Genomic DNA, 24,359 nt, shown 5'->3' on the forward strand with positions numbered 1-24,359 from the left:
TGGACCAGAATCACAGAAATTGCCGTCATCAACAGAAACAAATGGGGGTCGGAGGCTCAACAATGCCCAAATTCTCATCGGAAATTTTCTGGACAACAGCGGCAACAATAAATGGAGGTGATCAAGGGAAATTCTACTTTCATGTACCAGATCTACAATGTAGATCATTAAGTTATTAATGCAAATAATCCTTCAACTTTTGTATCTTTTTCCTAGATGTGCTGGCATCTCCTCCAGGCAGGAGCGTGGAAGTGGTGGAGAAGAAGCTGCAGAGACTTCTACTGGGACCACCTCAGCATACACAGAGGGCGGTGGAAGATGTGCTGAAGAGCGTCTCTTTTCCCGTAACCAAACATGTTTGGTTGGGCCAGCGCTGATAAGGGGTCCATTTACAAAAAGGTACTTAGTGAAAAGCTGGCAGTGCAGTGGCGTGAACAAACTCTCTGAAAGGTAGGGGAGAAAAGTAGCATACAGCGCTGCTAGCCTTCCCAGAGAGCCCTGTAGCATGTTTTTTCTTCCAAGAGTCCACTCTAGCATATTTTTACCTTTCTAGACGGCCCTTTAGTGCATATTTTTGCTTACCCAGAGGGCACTTTAGCATGTTTTTACATCCCTAGAGGACACTTAAGTGTGTTTGTGCCTTCCTAGAGGGCACTTTAGCATGTTTTTATCTTCCTAAAGGGCACTTTAGCATGTTTTTATCTACATAGAGGGCACTTTAGCATATTTTTATCTTCCTAGAGGGCACTTTAGCATGTTTTTATCTTCCTAGAGGGCACTTTAGCATGTTTTTATCTTCCTAGAAGGCATTTTAGAACGTTTTTATCTTCCTAGAGGGCACTTTAGCATGTTTTTATCTTCCTAGAGGGCACTTAAGCATGTTTTTATCTTCCTAGAGGGCACTTTAGCATGTTTTTATCTTCCTAGAGGGCACTTTAGCATGTTTTTATCTTCCTAGAGGGCACTTTAGCATGTTTTTATCTTCTTAAAGGGCACGTTAGCATGGTTTTATCTTCCTAGAGGGCATGTAGGCATGGTTTTATTTCCCTGGAAGGCACTATAGCATTGATTCTTTCCATGCATAGAGCACTATAGCGTGGTTTTACCCTCCTAGAGGGCACCTTTGTGTTGATTTTTCTTCTAGAGAGGGCACTGTAGCATGTGTCTACCTCCCTTGAGGCACTTTAGCGCTTGTTTTAACCTTTCTTAAAGGGCACTTTAGTGCATGATTGTCCTTCCCAAAGGGTACTTTAGCAAATGTATTTTGTTCCCTAGAAGGCACTTTAGTTCACTTTTTGCCTCCCTATAGGACACTTTAGCATGTCTTTTTCCCTCCTGAGAGGGTAATCTAATGTTTTTACCGCCCAAAAGGGGAATTTAAATTAAACTGCAGTTGATTACAGCATGTTTGTACTGTGATGATTCCTTAAGATAATTCTCCGTCATTAGCTGGATATCAGGGCCATTCATAACAGGCCTGCACTGGCAGACAACCATCTGCTGTGTTCACAACGGGCCATTAAGGGAGCAATAATAATGAAACAAAAGCCACAGCTAATAAGCTCAGATGTTTGACGCCTGAGAAGCTGCTGCGCTCAATGTTTGTGGTCCCTGTGTCACCCTTCACGGCGTGATTTGCAGGTTTCTGATGGGTGACAGGTGGTTCTGGATGCCTGGTGCGACAGAGAACTTCACCTACTTTGAGACAGGACTCTACTGGGGGGACACCAGTCCATGTGGTGCCAGGGACACCAACGAGTGCTTCTTCTGGAAGGATCGTCCATCTGTCTAAAAGGTGTTTATTCCTGTTTATTACGCTCACAATTCAGTTTGTTTCCTTTTTTGTCTTTGCAGATGCTCAAGACGACAAGAAAAGAGTGGATTTATACAACATAGAGCATTTCAGTTGTTTTACTCATAATAAAGACAACACAAGTCTTCCATCTGAGGAAATTTAGGATCCCAGCCTGTGGGGTTAACTCCTGTAACTTCATGCTTTATTGATCATAGTTTAGCGAGTCTTCTCTTCTGAAGTTTAAACTTCTGCAATACCAATATGTCACTTTATTTTCTGCCTCACAACTTCATTCCACATTCACTTTCATGATGTGTGAAAAATATATGAGATAAAGCTCTTTTATGACAGGGATGCCAAATTGCGCATGAGTCCTCTCCCATTCTATTAAGCTGGGATCTTGAGTGTGTGTGTGTGTGGTTTATTTTTAATCTGCTGATTCCATAAGAGAGAAAGTTAAAAGTTAGAAAAATGTGAGTTTGAAGTTTCTCCACTGTTTGATTGTCGGAAAAGATTTCAGGAGAAAAAATCAGAGTCAGCGTTTTCTCTAGCTTGAGGACTTGACACATTTAGGCTGAAAATTAGATGGGAAACTCTGAACATCCTCTGCTGTCCCTAGAGTTTTTTTTTCTTCTCTCAATCGTGCTACCATCAGCAGACGGCCATACTGTATGTTCGTCCCCTGGTGACGCCTGCACAAACTGGATCTGTCAGCTCATAAAGAACGTGGATACAATTTGTGGAGTGCGTTCATTTGTCTTCCCCTGGATGTCGATACAAGCCTCGGCGCAGTCAGGAATTAAAAATGTCCTTGGTGGAGTTTTCTTCCTGAGTATTAAATTTACTTTGATGCAACAAACAAAATAAACGTCTCAAGCTGAAGTCGGTCACATCAAAACAGGCCTTCATTATTCAGTAATACGCCCTGAAAATATCAACCACTTCCCACCATTCAGCTGTGATTTATTTGATAGAGCGTTTCACGGTTTAAGGTGATGTATTTGTCTGAAACGTGGAGATAAAACAGCATCAGGAGCTATTTTCTTATTAAACCCTGAATAACTTGGAGAGTCCATTCATTAAGGCCTCCATAACATAAAAACGTCACCCCTCCATCTCTTTCACCTCTATCTGCCTCCTCTTCCTCCGTCTCTTCTCCCCGTTATCATCGCTCATTATTGTCCTGCTGGGGAGTAAACAAGGCCATCTTTTCCTCTCCATCAGCCGCTCCATCCCTCCTTTCTTTCCGCTTGGATACACACGTGGATGGCTCTGCCTCCCTAAACCTGCTCACCTCTGCTTCCTCTGCCTCCTCTCCTCTCCTCCCCTCTCTGTGTGTCTCCTCCGTCTCATCTCTGGCTTTGTCATTAGTATGCAGAAGAAACAATAATATTCCTTCATGTGCCTCCCACTTTCTGCTACTATCAGGGCTGTGGATGCTTTCTCTTCGCCTCCAGCTGCACTAAAGAAGAAGTCCTTTATGTTTACTGGAATAATGCAACCTAAATAAACCCAGATGATTCATCCGTCATCAGTTCTCCTAAATAATGGGGGGGAAATTCTACACTTTAGTATTCTTTATTGGTCGCTAATTAACCTTAAGTATATAAATTTACACATGTTTCATAAAATAAAGTCACATATAATGTCCTTCTTTTTTATTTATTTATTTATTTATTTATTTTTATTTATTTATTTATTTATTTAATTGTTTTTTTTTTTTTTTTGGGGGGGGGGGGGGGGGGGGTACAAGTCATCTCGTCACTGATATTGTATCAGGCTAGACAATTCTTGTATTATATTTCACTTTATTGGAAATAAATTATAAAAAAAAAGTTAAATAAAATCAAAATAAATAACCCCAAAATAACCAAAATAAAAAAAATGTTTTCCCACCAAAAAATAAAATAAAAAATAAAAAGGGGGAAATATCTCTTTAATTCTGTTTCACACCTTGCTGTGTGATTGAAGCTTACATCCCCAGTAGTAAAGGTGAGATGTTTTTTGTTGAAATGACATGTAATGAACATCCATTCAATGTGACACTGATTTCTCAATTTGTTTTCAGTCACAAATATGAAGATTAGGGCTCAGCCCCCCTGCATCTCTAAGTTTCAGTCACGCCCCTGTCGCCACACATCACCGTGTCTTCTTCTCTCCCCCTTCCCTCTCTTTAGGACCCTGTAGCACCTTACCGATCCCTCGGGGCCCTGACGTCAGCGCAGTAAACGGTGGAGATCTCCTGCGCGCGGCGCACACAGGCGCAGCGTCCGTGCAGCGCGCAACGCAACGCAGGGGGCGGCTGCTGCTGCTGCGGCGACAACTCTCCGCTCAGACTCTCCCGCTTTCAGCCACTCACTCATTCACCAAGAACATCTGGCAAGAGACACCGACACAAACACACCCATCGGCATCCTTCAGCATCCTTCAGCGCTGCTATGTCGTCCGCTGTCACCGAGACGGAGGAGTCGGCGCGCAGCTCCCCGCTGACGCCGCTGAAACTGGTCGGGCTGGTGTGCGTGTTCTTGGCGCTCTGCCTGGATGTGGGAGCCGTGATGAGCCCGGCGTGGGTGACTGCCGACGACCAGTACTACTTGTCCCTTTGGGAGTCCTGCTGGAAGCCTGCGAGCACCGAGGACTGGCAGTGCAACAGCACGCTGGGCGAAGGTAAAGTCTCAATCCAGGCGTAGATCCATCCATCATGTGTCCTGTCCCGTGCACACTTCACCAGAGGGCTGACACCACGAGCTCCTGGCGAACAAAGAGTTGTTATGAATGACAGCAGGGTGTGATGCTGATGATGATGAAGGAGCAGTCTTAGATTTAAACAATATGTGTTGCCTACAATCTGTGGGAAGGGTTTTATATTTTGTATTTTTTGTGCTGATCAGTGTGGTGACTCCCTGCTGTTCCTATCCAAGCATAACAAAGCCTCATCCTGACAGCCAGTGACACCACAGGCATCTCCACACTCATAAGTCTAGATGTGGAAAGGGAAGGAATTTGAATAAACCCAAAATGTTTTTATTCTCTTCTCTGAACTTTGCAGGCAGATGCTTTATGCATAAAATATGTTTATCTTTGGTGCACCTGCACCACAGCCCACTTTTCACAATGTCATCCTCTCCTCCCTTTGTGTTACCCTCACAATCAATTTAATGCATCAAACTGACTCTAGGGGAGACTTTTACAGCATTAAATCAACTGTTATCATTCAGTGTAAACACGAGGCTTAAAACATTTAATTGCATGAGAAATGGTTTATAATTATGATTTTCCACCATTTACACTCAATACCTGTAAATCTAACCATTTATACAGAAACTAAATGCTGCTCAGGAGGAGCATTAACTCACATTTTCATTCTACAATTTGCAACTTTATAAAGATAATCATCCTCACAGCAGGATAGTAAGCTGCTCCAAGACTCTTAATGCTTTAAAAGTGGCGTCACCTTTGTTGTCAGGCATAATCCATCTACCTTCACATCTGTGTATTTGGCTTTCTGGCACGGTGTGTAGTGTGTAGTGCACATGGGATGGCAGGACCCAAATGCAGATGGTTAAAAGCAGTCGTAGGAGGATTTAGTCAGCCTAAAAATGGAGGCAGGTAGTTAATGAAAGGCAGGGGGTTGATGAAAGTCAAACAGTCGGTAACTTAACATCTGTCCTTCTCATTGTTACAGTGTGTCAGTTAGGCAGAGATAGCACCCAAATGCAGATGATCCAAAGTGATGGTAGTTGTAGGAAGTCTGGTTAGGTAACATGGAACAGATACAGGAGTATAGTTTAGGATTGTCCAGGTGGGTAAATGAAGACTCAGATTCTTGAACTGATGCAGAACTGCTTCCATGGTCAGGGTCATTCGTCCATTAATCTAGATATCCCTGTAGCATCTTGCATGTGGTCCACCAGTTGGTGTGCATGAGAGGCGGATGTCATGAACCAGTTGTTGAATAAAAAAAACAACTTGTGCTTAAGTGCGCTGATGGTTCACAATACACAAAAACTCTCTTTAAAGGCACTAGTGTGTGCTTAAGTGCTCCCTTGGGTGATGAGTGAGGCCATCTTACGAACCAAAATCCCACTCAAGAGCCACCTTGGGAACCCAAATGCAGACACACTAAAGTGCCCTGTTGGAAACCCAAAGGGGGGGCTAGAAACCCCTTGGGAACCAAAACACAAGCCTCCTTGGGAACCAAAATGCAGGCGCTATAAAGTGTCCTCTTGAGAACCAAAATGCAGGCCCGCATAAGTGTCCTCTTGGGAACCAAAATGGAGGCGTGCTAAAGTGCTACCTTGGGAACCAAAATGCAGGCATGCTTAAGTGCTCCCTTGGGAACCAAAATGCATGCACGCCAAAGTTTCCTTTTGGGAACCAAAATGCAGGCGCGCATAAGTGTCCTCTTGGGAACCAAAATATAGGCGCGCTAAAGTGTCCTTTTGGGAACCAAAATGAAGGCATGCGTAAGTGCTCCCTTGGGAACCAAAATGCATGCACGCTTAAGTGTCCTTTTGGGAACCAAAATGCAGGTGCGCATAAGTGTCCTCTTGGGAACTAAAATATAGGCGCGCTAAAGTGTCCTCTTGGGAACCGAAATGCATGCGCGCTAGAGTGTCCTCTTGGGAACCAAAATGCAGGCGGTCTAAAGTGTCCTCTTGGGAACCAAAATGCAGGTGCTCTAAAGTGTCCTCTTGGGAACCAAAATGCAGGCGTGCTTAAGTGTCCCTTTGGGAACTATAATGCAGGCACACTTAGGTGCCCCTTTTTGGGAACCACAATGCAGGCACGCTTAAGTGCCCTCTTGCGAACCCAAATATAGGCGTGCTAAAGTGCTGTCTTGGGAGCCAAAATGTGCACTAATGTGCCCTTTCAGAAGCCGTAATATGTGCTTAAGTGCCTACCTTAATGGCAACACACACCAAACCACCTCCTGCGCTGGTTAAAACATGATAACCTGGCCTCTTGGGAGCCAAAATGCGCACTAAAGTGCCTTTCTGGTTGGCAAATTACAAATGCCTAACATGTCCAAAGGGCCCTCAAAACCATGTTGAACTTAGCTCCCTTCCAAGTGGAGAAAACTTGCTGTATGTGCCTTTCTGTCTTTTTTACCCTTGCCCTCAAATAGTCTGTGCACACCACTGGGTCCATCATGGCGAACTGTCAAGGCAGAGGGCTGGGACCAAATGCAGATGATGAAAAGCAGACTAGCAGACAGCAGGCAGCTGTATAAAGGCAGATGAGCAGATCAGTACCAAGAAACACTAATGTGCATTTGACTTCTTGATGATTATTGCTGCGTAACCCTAAGTGCACTCATCCATTTGTTTTAATACCTGTCCTGTATATTTAATGCAGTCCATCTCAATGATCAGTGCAGACAGGAAGGTGGGACCCAAATGCAGATCAAGAAATAGAGCTAGGAAAGCTGGTTCAGGAGTCTGTATTATTAGAGCAGCAAATCCCCCACCATGGTCTCTGTGAAGTACATCCAGTCTCTGGGGTGTTGCCCACTCACCTGCTCTTAATTAATTCATTTGTCAGAGCCCAGCGTACCTCCCTTTGTGTCCTTCCTTCTACTTGTGTTGTCTAGAAAAATCTATCTATAAGTGTTAGCTCTGTGTCTGTGTGTGTATGTGTCTCTAACTGTGTGTGTGTGTGTTTGGCAAAAGGACAACCTGGGTCTATGTGTGAGAGTGTGCAACTTTCTGTGCCAATAAGCGGCTACCGCGTCGAGCTGACCTATTTCTGGACAGTCTCCTCTGAAGCCCGGCTGAATATTTTATGTCACACTCTGATTTCTCTGTTGTTACATCGCTGCCCCTCCTCTCCCAGGACCTGCACACACACACTCACACACACGTTCCCTGACACATTTTACCACCAGCACTTTCTCCACAAACACACACCTAGACTCCTGACCAGAACTCCCTAATTAGATGTCTTGGCCAGCGACAGGTGTGTTTCTGCTCTTAGGTGTGTTTGCGTACCAGCACACACACCTTGATCTGAAAAAAGAAATCAGGCGCTGTCTGTGCCAGCTCCCTTGGCTTGTTCCAGCAGCGACGGGAGACCAAAGCAGCCGTTTCTGTTAATTAAGCTCGTTCTTTTCATTCATTGTGATCGTTCTCTTTTTGTAATCATGTGGAACTGAAATGATCGCAGAGGGGTAATTGTCTCTTCACCTTTCCTGCTTTAGAAAGCAGAAGTAGCACAGTGGTCCTGTTAAAAGTTGGCGGTTATTCATTGGCTGCTTCATTTGGGCTCTTTGGCACAGGGATGTTTGAGCCTAGGGAGTACGTTTAGCTACAGAATTTACTTTGCAGTACCACACTCATCTCTGTCAGGAAAACTACCCTTCCCTCCAACAAAAGGCAAACTGCGTTAATATATGCACAGGCAGATCATGTAATACCCCAATCAGAGTTTGCAATCTTTACTTCATAACATGCAGCGCATAGCTTCTCATTAATTAGTCTGAGACGGGAAAACAAAGACATAAAGGAAGGCTCACACCGTGCAGAGTATGGTGCAGGAACAGATGTAATAACTGAGATTTAAACGCCCATGTTTACCCAGACGCAGGTGCTTTGTGGTATGAACAGACTTTATGAAGTTCAGGGCAAAAAAAGGCACAAACAGCACTTTTGCGTGCATTTTTTGCCTCCTAAGAGGGCGACTGTATTTTCCCGAATTGGAGGGCACATAAGAACACATTTTTTCTTCCTGAAAGGCACTGTAGCACACGTTTCTGATGTCCAAAAGGCACTTTAGTGCACACGGCTTTGCCGTAACAGAGCACACTTTAGCGTGCCTTTTTGCTGCCCAAAAAAACACTTTAGCGCACACGTTTTTGCCACTTAAGAAGGCACTATAGTGCACGTTTTTGCCATTCACGACGGCACTTTAGCATGCACATTTTTGCTACCCATAAAGGCACATTAGCGCACACGTTTTTGCCACCCTAGAGGTTATTTTAGCACACTTTTCTGCTACTCTAGTCAGCACTTTAGCGCATGTTTTTGTCATCCAAGAGAGCACTCTAGTGCACATTTTTGCCACCAAAAAAGACACTTTAGTGCACATAGTATTGCCACCACAGAGAGCACTTTAGCATGTGTTTTTGCTACCCAAGTAGACCCTTTAGCGCACGCGTTTTTGCCATCACAGAGGGCACTATAGTGCACATTTTTGCCATTCAAGAGGGCACTTTTGCATTCAAATTTTCTACCACGGAGAACACTTTATCTTGCGTTTTTGCTACACATTTAGGCACTTAACTACATGCAATTTTGACACCCAAGAGGTTTTATAAGCACATGTTTCTGACACTGAAGTCAGCACTTTAGCATATGTTTTTGCCATCCAAGACAGCTCTCTAGTGCACATTTTGCCACCAAAAATGGCACTTTAGTGGGCATTTTTGCCACCCAAGTAAAGACTTGAGTGCACGTTTTTGCCATGCAAGAGGGAAATCTGACTTTGCCAACCAGGAGGCACTTTAGCGTGTGTTTTTTGCTAACCAAGAGGGCACTTCGGTGCACATTTTGCCCCCAAAAAGGGCACCTTATTGCACATTTTACTAACCAAGAGGGCACTTTAGTGGGCATTTTGCCACCCAAGTAAGGACTATAGCTACATTAGTGTTCAGTAGCGTACTGTAGTGTTTTTACTACAGAAGGGCAATTTAGCATGTGTTTTTGCCACTCAAGAGGGCACTTTGTTGCACATTTTTGCTGCCTAACAGTGCAATTTAAGCTTGTGTTTTTTAACAATTGGGCCACAACCCCCCCAGCCCCCTCTTTATGCACACCACTGCAGGTGCTGTTGTTCTCTTTATTGTTTTGAGCACCAGATCTCGGATGTACACGAGGCCTTGGTGCCAGATTTCACCTCCTAGCAGCAACCCTACCTGGCTCCACCAGGCAACACAGGATCTATTAAATGATGTTTATTATAGATTTGACGGTAAGAGGAAAGAAGACTGCTTCTGAATACCGTGCAAAAAAGTTCCCGAGCATCTTCCGACAGCCTGAGCCGTTTTAATGATTATGGGTTTGGCCTTTTGAGAGTTAAATTAAACCTAATTATATTGAACGCAGAGTTTGGCTGACATGAAGCGTGCGTGCTTGGCTGGTTTTCAGCCGTTTTCTGTGTTATTATGTGCCAAGAGTGATTTTTTATTCCTGGAGCTTTCGCAAGAATCCCAGTGAGTTTCTTGGTCGTAATTGCAATTTGGGTGTTGGCAACCCTGCTATTGTGCATGATTGATACCCCTAATATGAAGCTCACACAGCATCACGCCAGGACCACCACTGCACCCTAAATTAGGATCCCTGTCATGTCAGGAAATAAAATGAGACAGATCTCAACCATGGCGTCAAAATTATGAATCCCGGGGCTAAAATGAACATTTCTGCACCAAAAAGGTAGAGGTAGAGGAGTTTAAGCAGGAGCAGGAAGTTTAAAAGCTGACAATCAAGTGGGGTTAGCTCCAAGCAAATCCTGGAATTCAGTTCAGTCTTTTTGACAAACAGGACAGGCTGTTAGATGAGAAATCTTGTAGTGGGCGTTTGGCCTTATAGGCAGACATCAGGGGAACTTTCACCTGTCAGACACACAAACACACACACACTTCACACTCTGCTGAAAGGTGTCTGAAGCTCCAAAAGTTCAGCTTTGAAGCCAGCGACTCCTCTCACTTTCCTCCCTGCGTACATCAACCACCTCGTTATCTCTCCAGTATTCATTTATCCTCCTCATCCTCATCCATCTTCCTCTTTAGTCACCAAATCACATTTGTCGTCCTTGTTTTTTCCTGCTACCCAAACGTTTGTCTTTCACCTCACCTTGAAGGAAGATTTCCCCCAGCTCTCCACCTGAGATACTTCCTTTCTGCACATTTTTTTTAACCAGTCTTGCACGTGCCGCACCCGAGAATAAACACCTTGATTGAGACCTAATGTAGTGGAAAGTAATGGCGTTTTTGGCCCGCTCTGACCCACATTCACCCAGCTTTTATTGTGGCACATTTCAGACCAGTCACCGCTGAAACCTCCATAAAACGCTGCCTCCTCACACTCGCCTCCTCTCATCTTTCTCTATCAGGGTATCGATCCGTCTGTGGCTTTCACTCCCCGGGCCTTTTTCATCTGTACTCTTAAATGAATTGTCTTTTTCTCGCCTGTTCCTCCTCTTTCCCTTCTCCCCTCGTGTTTGCTCCTGACTCCCTCCTGCCTCCTTTCTTCCTCTCCTCCCTGAGGGTTTCATTGTTACATTTCTAATGTTAATCATTTCCCCTTTGTAATTTCACTCCCTCCTCCTTTTCTCAATCTCTTCTTTCCATTTTCTCCAGGGTCAAGTCTACCCCTTCCTCCTCCCCCTCCTTCGACTCCATCTCTCCTCTCAGTGAGCTCAGCCCCCCTGAGACGCCTGTTCTATTTGTAGCCGCCGAACGAGGAATGGGAAATGATGTGGCATTCAGTTCTGTGGCAGGCAGACAGACAGGGGAATAACCAGGGACCTGCAGCTCTCGCCGTCCCCTAAACACCCGCACACACACTTTTTCTTCCAAACGCTCTGAGGGCACGATGGGGGAAAGAGATGTTCATGTGCACATAATCCTTTTGGTGGATGCAAATCAAGCTTTCTTCAAAGCATTTACAGTGAAGCTGCAGAAAACACTTTAAAAGTCCTTAAACAAGAAAACAGTTCAAGTCTTGTAGCTCCTCTGTTAGCACTTAATATGTTTTCCTGTTTTGAAACTATAATTTGCAGCCTGTACTGGAAAACCAGCTTTTTCTGGGTGCTATTAAATTGTCTTTTCATTAACTCTCAGTAAAGAGAAAAAAAGACCGTCATTATATTAAAACTCTGCGGTGCAAAACACAGTTCCAGAGCACTTACTTAAAACAAAGAGTCCCTCAAAACATAATCTCAAGAGGTCTGAGGAGATGGCTCAGTAGAAAATTAATTAGCGTTCATTTTTCTGCCATTGTGTACAAAATAACTCCGGATTTGCGCCGTCACTCAGACATTAATTTTCATAAAAAAGATTTTTTAAATGAATCAGTCCCTAAACTTCAGCGAAGAAAGTGTGAACCTCAGCAGTTCAGCAGCTCATAAAAGTCAGTGATGTTAAATCCTCCTGTCAGCAACTCATGAAGGTAACTGTGCTTCCAGCTGAGCCTGAATTAGGAAGAAATCTTTGTGTCATCCTCAGCAGACAAGATGATGTGAGCAGAAACATGAAGTTAGCTTGTGCATTGATGATCTTCAGGGGTTTGTGCTTTTTCACTTTCCTTGGTTTCCTGAAGCAGAGGTGCAGCCTCCTCAATGCACATCTGTTGGGAAACACACGCTGAAGGCTTTTTCTCAGGCGCCAAAACATGTGCTAAAGTGCCCTCTTGAGAGCCAAAATGTGCCCTATAGTGCCCCTTTTGGAGCCAAATCCCACACTGAAGTGCATTTTTGGGAGCCATAATGCCTGCTAAAGTGCCTTCCTTTTGGGGGCCATAGCCCACTACAATTATCTCTAAGGAACCAAACATGACCAAAAGTGCCCTCTCAGGAGACAAAATTGCTTAAGTTGTCTCTTAGGAGCCTGCTAAGGTGCCCACTTCTTGAAGGCAAAAAACTTGCGCTCAAGTGCCCTTATGGAGCCAAAAAAAACTGCTGTAATGCAAAAAGCCCAATGTGCCCTAAACTGCCCTCTTGGGAGCCTAAACGTGCACTAAAGTGCCCTTTTGGAACCAAACATGCATTAAAGTGTCCTTAGCAAGCCAAAACAGGCCCTAAAGGGTCCTCTTGGGGACCAAACAAGGGCTACAGTGCCCACTCTGAATCCAAACAGGCACTTAAGTGCCCTTTTTGGATCCAACCAGGCGCTAAAGTGTCCTTATCAAGCCAAAACAGGCGCTAAAGTGTCCTTATCAAGCCAAAACAGGCGCTAAAGTGTCCTTATCAAGCCAAAACAGGCGCTAAAGTGTCCTCTTGGGGACCAAACAGGCACTTAAGTGCCCTCTCTGCATCCAAACAGTCATTTTAGTGCCCTCTTTTAATCCAACCAGGCGCTAAAGTGCCCTTATCAAGCCAAAAAAGGCGCTAAAGTGCCCTCTTTGGATCCAACCAGGTGCTAAAGTGCCCTTATCAAGCCATAACAGGTTCTAAAGTGTCCTCTTTGGGACCCTACAGGCGCTTAAGTGTCCCCTTGGGGACCAAACAGGTGCCAAAGTGCCCTCTTTGGAGCAAAAAAGTGCACAACAAATTTGATGTTACTTTTTTTGGAGCCAAAGTGCAAACTTTAGTTCACTCCTGGGAGCCAAAAAAAGTTCCAAAATGACCAACCATCTGGTTGGCAAAACACACTCAACTGCATTTTGGCTGTTAGTGTGTTAGTCTGTTTGAAGGCTATGTAATTTGTCAGTCTTATGGGGTTAACATGTCCAAAGTGCCCTTGGACACACACTGAACTTAGTGCCCTCTTCATTTAGGAGAACACGCTGTATGTGCCTTTTTATTTTTTTTTGCCCCTGTCCTTCATAAAGTCTGTGCACGCCACTGGGTAACAGGTGGGTGTTATATACAGAAGTATCTCAGACATGTGACTGGATTCTAACACCTTATACTGTAACGCCTTAATGCATCGATTGAAATGTTTAGACATCTGACAAAAGACTTCCACTCTGATTCCTGATTTTACTCTCGCAGGCCTGACAGGTTGTGTCGAGGAGACGTAAATCCAAAGCACTCCAGCGGCTAATCAGCGTGACAGCTTGAGTTAGCTTTACAGTAAAGCAACGCTGTGACAGTGCGGTGCAGTAATCCTGTCACATGGCAAACAGTCACATTACGGGGAGAGGCATTTCTCACAGCGCTGCACAATGTGAGGGGGAAACTGGCAGCTTTGTGAGCATCAGTCACCAGAGTGTGTGAGAGAGGAAGGGGAGTGATTTGTACGGTGCATATGGAGAGTTATGCAGACTCCTATATGAGTCACCGTATCCATGAAGGAATTCAAAAAATTTACAGCAAAGTGTGAGAGTCGGAAAGAGGCTTTGAATCCTGTTTTTTTATCTGCAGTCACAAAATTTCATTTTGGAGAACTTAAAATCTCAGATTACAACTGTTTTAATATTTGTACTTTTAAAGTGATGAAGCTCACATTAAGAGCTCAGTGAGGAGTATGTGTATCTAAGAGGCTGTTTGCACGCAAGAGAGATGTAATTTAAGGACATTTTGATGCTTTTTCACCTCCTTGCAGACTCCTGATTGGCTGAACCTGCTCACACTCACCCACCCTGCTCCGCGCTTGCAGGGCGGTTAAAAATGAATGAATGATAAACCACCTGAGCCCCCCTGAGAGTCTTCTCCTTCCCTCATCTCTCATCTCTCATTCTGCTCCTGTGCACCTTGTTAAGTTGCTTCTACAGGGCAACTTTTGAGACAGAATAGCTTTGGTGTTGTTGGTTTTGCTGAGCTGACTCCAGATGCTTTTTGCCCGGAGTGCTTCTAGGATGCAAACATGTGCAGACAAACCTGTGCTGTTTCCACTCCGTCTTTATATTTCTCCTCTGCTCTCTTCATCTTTAATTTCCTCCTTTCCTCCCAGCTTCATCTCATCTTTCACCTCTATTTTCATCTCCCCCTCTGCCTCTGAATCTCTCATCTTTCCTTATCTCTGTCTCGACCATCCATCTTTCATGAGGTTTTTCCACCACGCTAGCGCAAGAAGTGAAGGCATCGCCCACATTTACACGACTCAAACAGATGTAGGATAAGTTCAGGTAAAGGGAGCAGCAGCAGCTGCTGTACATACATAACTCAAACTTTGATCTGTGGTGGCTGTAATAGGTTTTACAGCAGCTTACAGCCAATCTGACAGCTTCACATCTGATCACAGCGTGAGCGCAGACAGGTGGAATAAAAGGTTAGAGAAACGGTCAAATCTGCTCAAGTCCTCAGAGACAAGATGGATTACATGACAGGGTGTGTGTGTGTGTGTGCGTGCAGACCCTAAACATCTCGTCACACCAGGGTATAAAATGTTTAAATTTCCCAGTCGGATCACTCTGTTCCAGTTGAATCTCCATGGTTTGGAGGATTAGCATCTTGTACATCAGCATGAGTAGTCACCTACAGTGGTGGAAACAGAGGGGGGCAGGGGGGAAAAATAACCCTCTTGGCCTTATCTTAAAACACAGTAAGTGCCAAAATTAGCTTTAAGGATCCCTTTTGCGAGCCAAAATGCTCTCTTTCTTCCTTAGAATCACTGAAGTGCCCTCTGATAAACCCAAATGCATGTAAAAGTGCTCTTTCAGGAGCCAGAACACATGCTACATGTGCTAATGTGCCAACTTGGAAGCCAAACCCTGCTGCAGTTTCTCTTAAGGAGCCTTTTAAGGATTCAAAAACCAGTGTAGTTCTCCCTTGGGAGCCAACACACACTAAACCAACATCTCAGGAGCCAAAACGCACATAGGTTCCCTCTTCTGAGACAAAACCTGCTAAAGTGCCAGCTTGGAAGCCAAAGCGCAGTGAAGTTTCTTCTGTAGAAAAAAAAAACATGCTTAAGTTCACTCTTAGGAGCCAAAATGCACGCCAGAATGGCCTCTAAGGGGCCAAAATGCCAAAACGTCAGTAAAGCACAATCTTTGGATCCAAAGTGCATACTAGATGGCCCTCTTAGGAGCCAAAATGTACTAAAGCACAACATAAGGAGCCAAAATGCGCTAAGGTGCCCTCTTAGGGGACAAAATACTGACTAAAGTCCCCTCTTAGTGGCCAAAATGCACACTTAATTGTTCTCAAAGGGGCCAAAATGCAGACTTTAGTGCCCTCTAAAAAGCTAAAATGCCAAAACGTAAGTGAAGATGGCCCTCTGAGGAGCCAAAATGCATACTCAAGTGCTCCCCAAGGGGCCAAAATGTGCCTTAGTGCAATCTTAGGATCCAAAATGTACACTAAATGGCCCTCTAGGGAGCCAAAATGCATACTTAGGTGCCCTTTTAGGAGCCAAAATGTGCTTAAGTGCAATCTTAGGAGCTAAAATGCGCTAAGGTGCCCTCTAAGGAGCCAAAACACACGCTTAAGTGCCTTCTAACGAGCCAAAATGTCAGTAAAGCACAATTTTAGGATCTAAAATGCATACCCGATGGCCCTCTAAGGAGCCAAAATGCATACTCAAGTGCTTCCTAAGGGGCCAAAATGTGCTTAAGTGCTATCTTAGGATCCAAAATGTACACGAAATGGCCCTCTAGGGAGCCAAAATGCATACTTAGGTGCCCTTTTAGGAGCCAAAATGTGCTTAAGCGCAATCTTAGGAGCCAAAATGCGCTAAAGTGCCCTCTAAAGAGACAAAATACAGATTCAAGTCCCCTCTTAGGAGCCAAAATGCAGATTTACGTGCCCTCTCAGGAGCCTAAATGTAGACTAAAGGTTCCATTTTTGGAGCCCAAAATGCTGCCTAGGGAGCCAAAGTTCGTGCTTAAAGACTCCCCTGGAGCATTTTAAAGTGGCCATCAAAACACGCAGAATTCAGTGTTTTTTCAGCGGCACTGTTTGTGTTTTTTTTTCTTTTTGTCTTTAAAAAAGTCAGTGCATGCTACTGTTCACTAATTTGTCCAGAGACCAGCTCTGTCACGCTAATTTGCGCCTTTAGGACCAAAGGAAACATCTCAGTAGAGCTGATGTGAGGGAACAAGGATGTAGACGTGTAACTTTAGGAGGGTGTTGAGGACAACATCGTCTTTACATGGGGGGCACTCTGAAACAGCTGTGTGTGTATGTTGCTGTGCATTCCTACGCCTGCTACATCAGAGCACCCCCCCCTCACTGTCCCCTCCCTATATATAAACACAGGCAGATTTTTGATAAGACGCCAGCAAAGCTTTTTAGCCGAGGCTTTTTGTCAGCTCAGGTATACTAAGTGCTTTCTCTCTTCATTACTTTCACTCAGCGCTGCTCCGTCACCAGCTCTCCTCACCCCCACCCCCACCTTCACCACTCTCCACCTCTTCTTGACGTTTCTTTTTCATGCTGCCCTCTCTCTGTCCTTGTAGCACTACGCCCTGACACTGACATGTTTCACCTCTTTAATCGCAGCTTCATCAACGCCAAAAACACTCGTTTGTCCCTTCATTTTTCTTGAATGTTTTATTTTTTTAACTTGTTGGAGGCTCCTTTACTCTTTTATTTCTTTACCTTTCATCTTTCACTCTCTGTTCCTCCTTCTTTCTTCCCTTGTTTCCTTACATCTCCTTTTACTCCTACTATCCCACATTCTGTCGTCTCTATCCCTTGTCGTCTCCTCCTCTTGTCATTTCTTTCCCTCCCTCCTCCTTCCCTCCTTCGCCCTTCCTCTAATCAGCATACTTGACGGAGAAAATAAAATGTCAAATAAAATAATACATCTCCGGTGGCTCCGTCTCTCCTCGCAGACTGCCCTCAAGGACTCCTGCATTTCATTCCGGCTCTAACCTGCGTCTCCTCTTTTGCATTTATTCATGAATATTCTCCGAATGTTTTTATGCAACATGTTTCTCCAACACTCCTCTGCCAATCTTCCTTAACACCCGCCTCTCTTCTCCTCTCCCTTCTTCTCTTGTTTCCTCTCCAGACTGGCAGGTTGCTACGCTCGCCCTGTTGCTAGGGGGCGGGGCCCTGGTGCTGATGTCATTCCTGGTCGCCCTGGTTGCTGTGTGCATTGGCACGAGACGGCGCTTCTACGGGCCCGTCGCCTTCATGCTCTTCGCTGCAGGTCAGCACGCGCACGACGGAGCGAAGCCTGCACACACACTCACACTGGAGCTGGGTCGAAGGCCACACACTCATTACGTGCTAAAGTACACACACCTAATGACACACACTCACTTAATTAGCCAATTTGGACAAGGTAGCAGAAAGGTTGCAGGGTAATCACATTGAAAAGTGACATGCATTTAAATGATAATCCTTACTTACTCATTAAATGGACACACATCTCCACACACACTCACACACACACTTCCTCTCCCTCCCTGAAATCCATTTAGAGAAAATCTTATTTTTATGAGTCGGGCCCAGCAGGGTCGCTGCAGAGCGTCACGCCTGTCTGTTTAATTTCCCCAGCCAGCCCCAATCTCCACTTGGACGACTGTCAACTTTCTGCACGCCGTCCCCGTCCTCACCTCCAAAAATAATTACTGAATTCCCCTTTTCGAGCCGTGAAGTGCTTCATTTTGGCAAATCCGGATGATGTTGCCTGTCGGAGGCTTTTTGTGCCTCGTACAGTAGCGCGCATCAGCACTGAAGAGGAAATCTCCTCAACTTAAAGGCGATAGTCTGCGGATTTGTCTGCTTTAAAACAGGCGTGGGCAAATGCTAAAGATTGAACTTTAATATCTTTATTATATTTGGCTGACATTTGACTGCTCATTTAAATACAGTCACTTTGTGTGCTGGGATGATTGAAAGCCTCGTTCTGTCTTGAGCGTCTACAAAGTAAACAGAGAGTCTGACATTTAAAGAAGAAGGAACAAAGTTAGACTCTCTATAGGAAGCTGGGAGTGTTTTTTTTCTGAGAGGTTTAGCAGATGGTTCAAACTGTGAGGAGTTTGAAAGTGATTTGAAAAATGTCTTCCTTCTATCTCTATTTCTTAGCTTCCTGTTTGGGACCAGGTTGATTTACCGCATGTCTAGGTCTATGACAACACCACGCTGGCTGTGGAAGTTTATTAGTGAGAACAGATAAAACACAGAGATCTGTGTTTTTCTCTGTTGGCAGAAGAAAGCTAAACAGGAGAGTGATAGAGCATGAGCCAAAGGCTAGCAAATGAGCTAAACTGTTTGTGCTAATGTCCATTCCAACCCACAGTCAGCAGTTATTCTGCAGTGGTCTGTTCAAACTTGAGAGTCTATCACTAAAATGAAGAGTGAGGTTAAGTTAGCTCTGATTGGTAGATGACTAACCAGGATAACCAGGGGCACCAGGCTGCTAGCTGCACTAAATAAGGACAGCTACTAAACTACATACCATCTGACAGTGTTAACCTATTGTCACGTTAGCTTACAGATTCGACAGAGCATCTGGCTGCCGATAGCACTACATTTAGTTGGCTGCTACAACGTTTGCGCGATGTCACGTTTCAAACCCTAGCGCCACGTAACTGTACTGATAAATACCTTACTGCGGGGCGTCGTATCCAGTAAAAGGTTGACTTGAACAAAGAAAGTTTGTTTTGATACGATATTCTTTTAATTCCAAAGCAAACACACCCCCACTTAGGGATGTGTACTGAATTAGGTACTTTTATAGGTACCGACCAAATTCTGTCAAAAGTACCAGGTACTAATTCACGTAGAATTAAAAGGTACCATCTTTTAGTACCTAGATGCATCCTTGTGACTGTGAGGGAGTGGAAAAGTAGGTGATTTTCCATGCTGGACATGAACACAGCATTGCAAGTTTATATATTGAAGAAAGAATACGTTGAATTGAAAAGAATTTACATTAAACATTATTAAACAAATTGATATTTTTTACCACATAAACACACAAAAGTACTGAAAACTGGTACTGTTGAGTACCGATACCAATTGCCAAGTACTGGGAATCGGTACCTTATCGTTTCAAATGTGAAAGGTACCCATCCCTACCCTCACTAAAAGTAGTTTACGACAGTGTGCATGAGATTGGGGCCTCAAGGTGGCGTGGGAGTCCAATTAAAACAAATCCTCCTCAGTGGCGTGACTCATATCTGCAACAAACCCACCCCACCTGGGAATGGAGCACTTAGCTAAATAAAAAAAAAAACATCCATAATTGACCAAAATGCGTCACACGCGAGTTGAACTTCCTCCTCCTGCTGCTGAACTTCTCACCTCCCCTCAGTGATGGAGAAGAGTTCTCAGGGAGAGTTTCCTGTCCATCTCCTCTGGATGGGCTCCAGCTGCCAGCCACTTACTCTACATAAACCATATACGAGCTGGAGAATGTGAAGTTTTGCCACAGTGTCAACAGGCAGATGTGGAAAAAACCTGCCTTCTTGTTCCTTCACTGAATGATACTACCTCCTCACGCCTGTTTCCTCTCTTTTCACACCATCTGTGTTACCATTTGCATGCTTCTCGCATATTTTGCATCCTGACTTGTTATTTTTTTTCGCTCTCATGCAGGAATGTGCCAGAACTTGTTTGTGCTCCCGCAAAGATGAATTCCCTTTGAAGGGGCGACGATTGATGTGTTCCCCTTTGTTCCGCTGCCATCCATCTCCCTCCACCCGCCCCTGCTGGAGCATCTATCTCCCTGCCATTCCTCTTCCTTTCACCTGCTACCATCCCTTCATCCCTCTCTTGACTCCTCCTGTCTGGTTTGACCCCTTGTCTCACTCCTCCAGCCTCAGCATCACCCCTCCTCTTCTCCACCCGCCTTATCGAGATTGATTTATTCTGTTTCTCTAAGATGTGCTAAATGAAGTGAGCCGAGCTAAACGACACCTCCCCTGCAGGCGCCACTCTCCTCCAGACCTGGTCGATGCTGATTTCTAATATTTCTCTAATAATTGAGCAAAAGAAAACAAATGGTGGAAATTCATCTTGGCTAACCGCTAACAGCTACATCCAAATGCCTGGAAACTCGCAGCAAATGTTCCAAATGCACTCCCTTTGAACACAATATCATTCCCTCCATGATGACTCACATGTTTCCATGAGCGTACAGCTGTTCTCTTAGAAGTGATGAATTACAAACAGTGTAAATATTGTCAACATTGACAACCCTTCTGCCTCTTCCAGCTGGCATCCATGCTGCTGTGTTTTTGTCGAGTCTAACATCACTGTCTTATCGTCTGCAGTCGTCCTCCAGGCGTGCAGTTTGGTCCTCTACCCTATCAAGTTCATCGAGAGCATCAACCTGAGGATCTACCACGAGTTCAACTGGGGCTACGGCCTGGCCTGGGGTGGAACCATCTTCTCCTTCGGCGGGGGGATCCTTTACTGCCTCAACCCGAAGAACTACGAGGAGTATTACTAGCCCTGGAGAGGTATTCACAGGGTTGAGGTTTTGTTTCTTTTAACGGCTCGAGTATCAGGAACTTTTTACGCTGGACTGAGCCAAAAACTGTATCACAGTCAGCTTCCCTGAAGAAAGAGGAAGCTGTTTTTTTTCTTGCCTCTGTCCTCTGAAGTGCTGGTTTGAGTTTCCAGCCCCCAGCTTTGTTTGAGGGCTGGGAAAAGGAGTCTTTCGAGGACGGAGCTTTCACGTGACAGCTCTTCCCTGCAGAAACAGTCGCACAGGAAGCAGAACGTGAGAGCTGGAGGTTTTTTTCTGCACGATTACGCACGCATGCACATGCAAAGGCTGTGTATCTTCACCTGTAAATCAAACCCGTGAGTCGGACATCTCTGAAAATCAAAGCCTAGCATCCTCATCATCGGTGCGTTGTTAGAAGTTGTGGCGTGTGTGTTTGTCAGGAGTCCTCTGGCGCTCTTAAACTTTCACAAGGACGTGGAAGGGGATCAAGCGTTACTGTTGCGCTTCATAACTTTTCATAAGACAGATTGATTCCTCTTGGGTGAAGGTAAGAAAGGAGGGGATAAAATAAAGACACCCGCTCAATATTCTGTTATCGACCCACTTGTCCGGAACGGCAGCAAACCCCACGGGGTGTGCACATGCAGCTGTCGTGATTGATTAGACGTGGTCGAAGGTGTGAGACAGGACTGCGCTCAGCTGCCTCCGAGGGTCTGCTGGGTTTTCGATTCCCAATGAGGGGAGTTTCTCCACCGTGACGAACGAAGCATCCTTCCTCATCCTGTTTGTGGGCGGGGGGAGTCAAACCAGACAGATACGGTCTCTCCGTGGACGTGTTTACATGCACATCAGAAGTCACAGAAAGTTACTGAATCCAGGCTGCTGCCTCTAACCCCCTGTGTGACCAATCAATGCCTGATTGTGTGCATGTAAACATCGCCAGTGGAGCCAACTATTTATAAAGCGGATCAGTGTATCAGCTGATAAGTTCAGGCCACATTTCATTAACATCAAATCTGTCGTCTCCTCGTCCACAGTAAATGTCAGGGATCAGCGCTGAGTCCGGAGTGTGCTGGTTTGTTGGAAAACAAGTCTGGCATACATGTGTTGAAAATGTCAATATCAGGCGGTGTCAAATGTCAGGGGTAATGGATGCTGGGGCTCAAGCTGGAGCTGTATCACACGAAGAGGATCTAAGTAATTTGAATCCAGATGATCACGGATACAGAAGCTAATTTATAACAGCTAGATGAGGCTATATATTGCTGCGATAGATGAAGCGCTGGATTACTTCCCTCGCCTCTGACCCTCACAAGCTCTTTTACATTCAAACTTCACACAGCTAACGCAAAACAAGACTTCTCCATCTGACAATTTGGAGATAGAAGAAGCATCTCCCCTCTTCTTCTTTCTCTCCGTGCTCTCTGTTGTCACATGTTTACCGTGGAGCTGTCAAGAAACCATCAACCAAAAATAGGATCCAGGCTGCCTCCCTCGCCACCTTTACAAATGTAGAGCCGCCGCCGCTGACAGAGGTCTATTTATTTTATATTAAGTGAAGCGGCGATGCTCACCACAGATAGTATCAGCTCCTGTGTTGTTTCTCTGCACTCTGCAAAAACAGAATCTTATCAAGTGTTTTTGTCTTATTTTGAGCCAAAACTGTCTTACAAGCCAGTTTCAACTGATCAGGCCAGCTTTTTGCCTTGAGACGTAAAATAAGGACACTTTATTGATTGTTTTAAGGTATAATTTGTAGTTTGACATAGATACACTTTTTGTTACACTGGTTAAAATGATCTATATGTCCCGATGGCAAGCAATACATGATGTGTTCCTAAATAAGAGCGAATAATATCTGCTATCTACAGCAGGAGAAAACCCAGGAAAACATCAGCCAATCACATGGATTAGAATCCAATCTGTTAAACCAATCAAATCCCGTCCGTACATGTACTATTTGTATTATAGCTTTACTCCTGATATCGTGTCACAGGTAAAAGTGGATAATGCTAGCATGACAGTTGTGAGTTTTAACAAAAGTCACGTTTGTTTATTTGTGTTTTAGCTTTACGTTTTAACGTTTTGGTGTTTCTTTACCTCTAAATGAGACGTGACTCGGACAAAGTGCAAAACATAAAATGATGTGCTGAGTCCGTCTTTCAGTCATTACAATCATAGTTGTGAATCTGTGGCGCTCGTGTATGTGAACAGGGGCGTTGCCTTGGAGGGGCTAGGCCAGGGGTGGCCAACCTGTGGCTCGCGAGCTGCATGTGGCTCTTCGCCTTTCGGTATGCGGCTCTTCAATCCATTCATAAAAATATAAATATATTGTTTTGAGTAGTGGTGTGCCAATCAATCTAAAATATTGATATACTAATGCCAACGTTGGGATCAGTATTGATCAGTACTTGGGTGATGAGATTGATACTTAAGTTTCAGTTTCTCTTCTCTACACGTGCCCCTCTCAATCACATGTGCTCATAGCTTTCTAGATAGATAGATAGATAGATAGATAGATAGATAGATAGATAGATAGATAGATAGATAGATAGATAGATAGATAGATAGATAGATAGATAGATAGATAGATAGATAGATAAAACGGTGTCTCTTCTGCAGTAAAAACAGAAATTTGTCTCGGACACAGCTCCAAGTACAAATTTAAACAAACACAATGAATCTGGCTTTGAAAATTGGAAATGTATTGATCATCACTTAATGTAATTTTGTTTATGTGTGAGAGGAAGTGCGTTTGTAAGACCACGTGTGTTTTTGATGTGGCTGTTTGTAGAACCACCGTGATCTTTGTGGCTCTTGGTCTCTGACTGGTTGGCCACCCCTGGGCTAGGCTAAGTCCTGACGAGATGCTACACTCAAATTCATGCTAGTTTTTCTGGACTGCCAACCCTGCCTTTAAGTGAAAACATAAAGATTTTATTGTTTCACAGGTATTCAATGATTTTCAATAAAATGAGATTGGAACATTGAAGGTATGTGCTGTCAGTTACAAAAAAATCAAAAATCAAAATTGGTATCAGCCCAAATCGGTGTCCGCAGGTCTATATAAAGATCAGTGATTGGCCAGAAAATTGTTATCGTTGCACCCCTACCTTTAACAGAACACATAAAGACAAATTTGTTAAAAGAATTAAACAACAAAATAACGAGTGATGATTGGCAGAATACGTGGAAAACCACCAAACCACCACTGGTTCTCCAAAATGGAGGGAACCAGCTTTTTCATTACACCTGAAAGAAAAAGTAAACACTTAAACCAACTCCTTCCATGCTGGAGAAAATGTGGATCAGTAAATGTTAACCATAGTCGTTTATTCTGGAAATGTTCAATGTGTAACTTTTCAGATGAACATGTACAAGGAAAGGATTAATATTTATTAAAAACAGGAAACAGGAAGTGGAACAGTGGATCAAAAAAGAAACTTTTATAAAGTCTTAAAACAAGTAACTTTTCTCTTGTTCCATTTGCAGATTGTTTAAACTTGTCACAAGCTATTCAGAACACATTGTGTCTTTAATAACTTGAAATAAGAC

The 24,359-nt window shown here is 44.2% G+C and overlaps 1 protein-coding gene across 2 annotated transcripts; it reads left to right on the forward strand.

Annotated features, from left to right (window-relative positions):
- The first annotated feature begins 258 nt into the window (after window positions 1–258).
- On the forward strand, window positions 259–24,068 carry LOC141786178 (transmembrane protein 47-like). Of its 2 annotated transcripts, none has more exons than XM_074664914.1 (5): window positions 259–399; window positions 1,642–1,795; window positions 3,973–4,462; window positions 17,412–17,552; window positions 20,626–24,068. In XM_074664914.1, the coding sequence occupies exons 3-5, from the start codon at window positions 4,234–4,236 to the stop codon at window positions 20,802–20,804; spliced, it is 549 nt and encodes a 182-aa protein (XP_074521015.1). In that variant the 5' UTR covers window positions 259–399; window positions 1,642–1,795; window positions 3,973–4,233; the 3' UTR covers window positions 20,805–24,068. The 2 variants fall into 2 exon arrangements, with proteins under 2 accessions (XP_074521015.1, XP_074521016.1); XM_074664915.1 differs by having other exon boundaries at window positions 267–399; window positions 1,660–1,795.
- The last annotated feature ends 291 nt before the right edge of the window (window positions 24,069–24,359 follow it).

Source organism: Halichoeres trimaculatus, unplaced genomic scaffold, assembly GCF_033239565.1.
Source record: "Halichoeres trimaculatus isolate MK-OKI-2021-1 unplaced genomic scaffold, fHalTri1.1 fHalTri1_scaffold_24, whole genome shotgun sequence".
Taxonomy (NCBI): Eukaryota; Metazoa; Chordata; class Actinopteri; order Labriformes; family Labridae; genus Halichoeres; species Halichoeres trimaculatus.

Bases quoted from the DNA above. Each gene is read 5' to 3' on its own strand.
- LOC141786178 (XM_074664914.1), top strand. From the start codon at position 4,234: ATGTCGTCCGCTGTCACCGAGACGGAGGAGTCGGCGCGCAGCTCCCCG. The intron at 4,463-17,411 runs GTAAAGTCTCAA...TTTCCTCTCCAG, and splicing joins CAACAGCACGCTGGGCGAAG to ACTGGCAGGTTGCTACGCTC. The intron at 17,553-20,625 runs GTCAGCACGCGC...TATCGTCTGCAG, and splicing joins CTTCATGCTCTTCGCTGCAG to TCGTCCTCCAGGCGTGCAGT.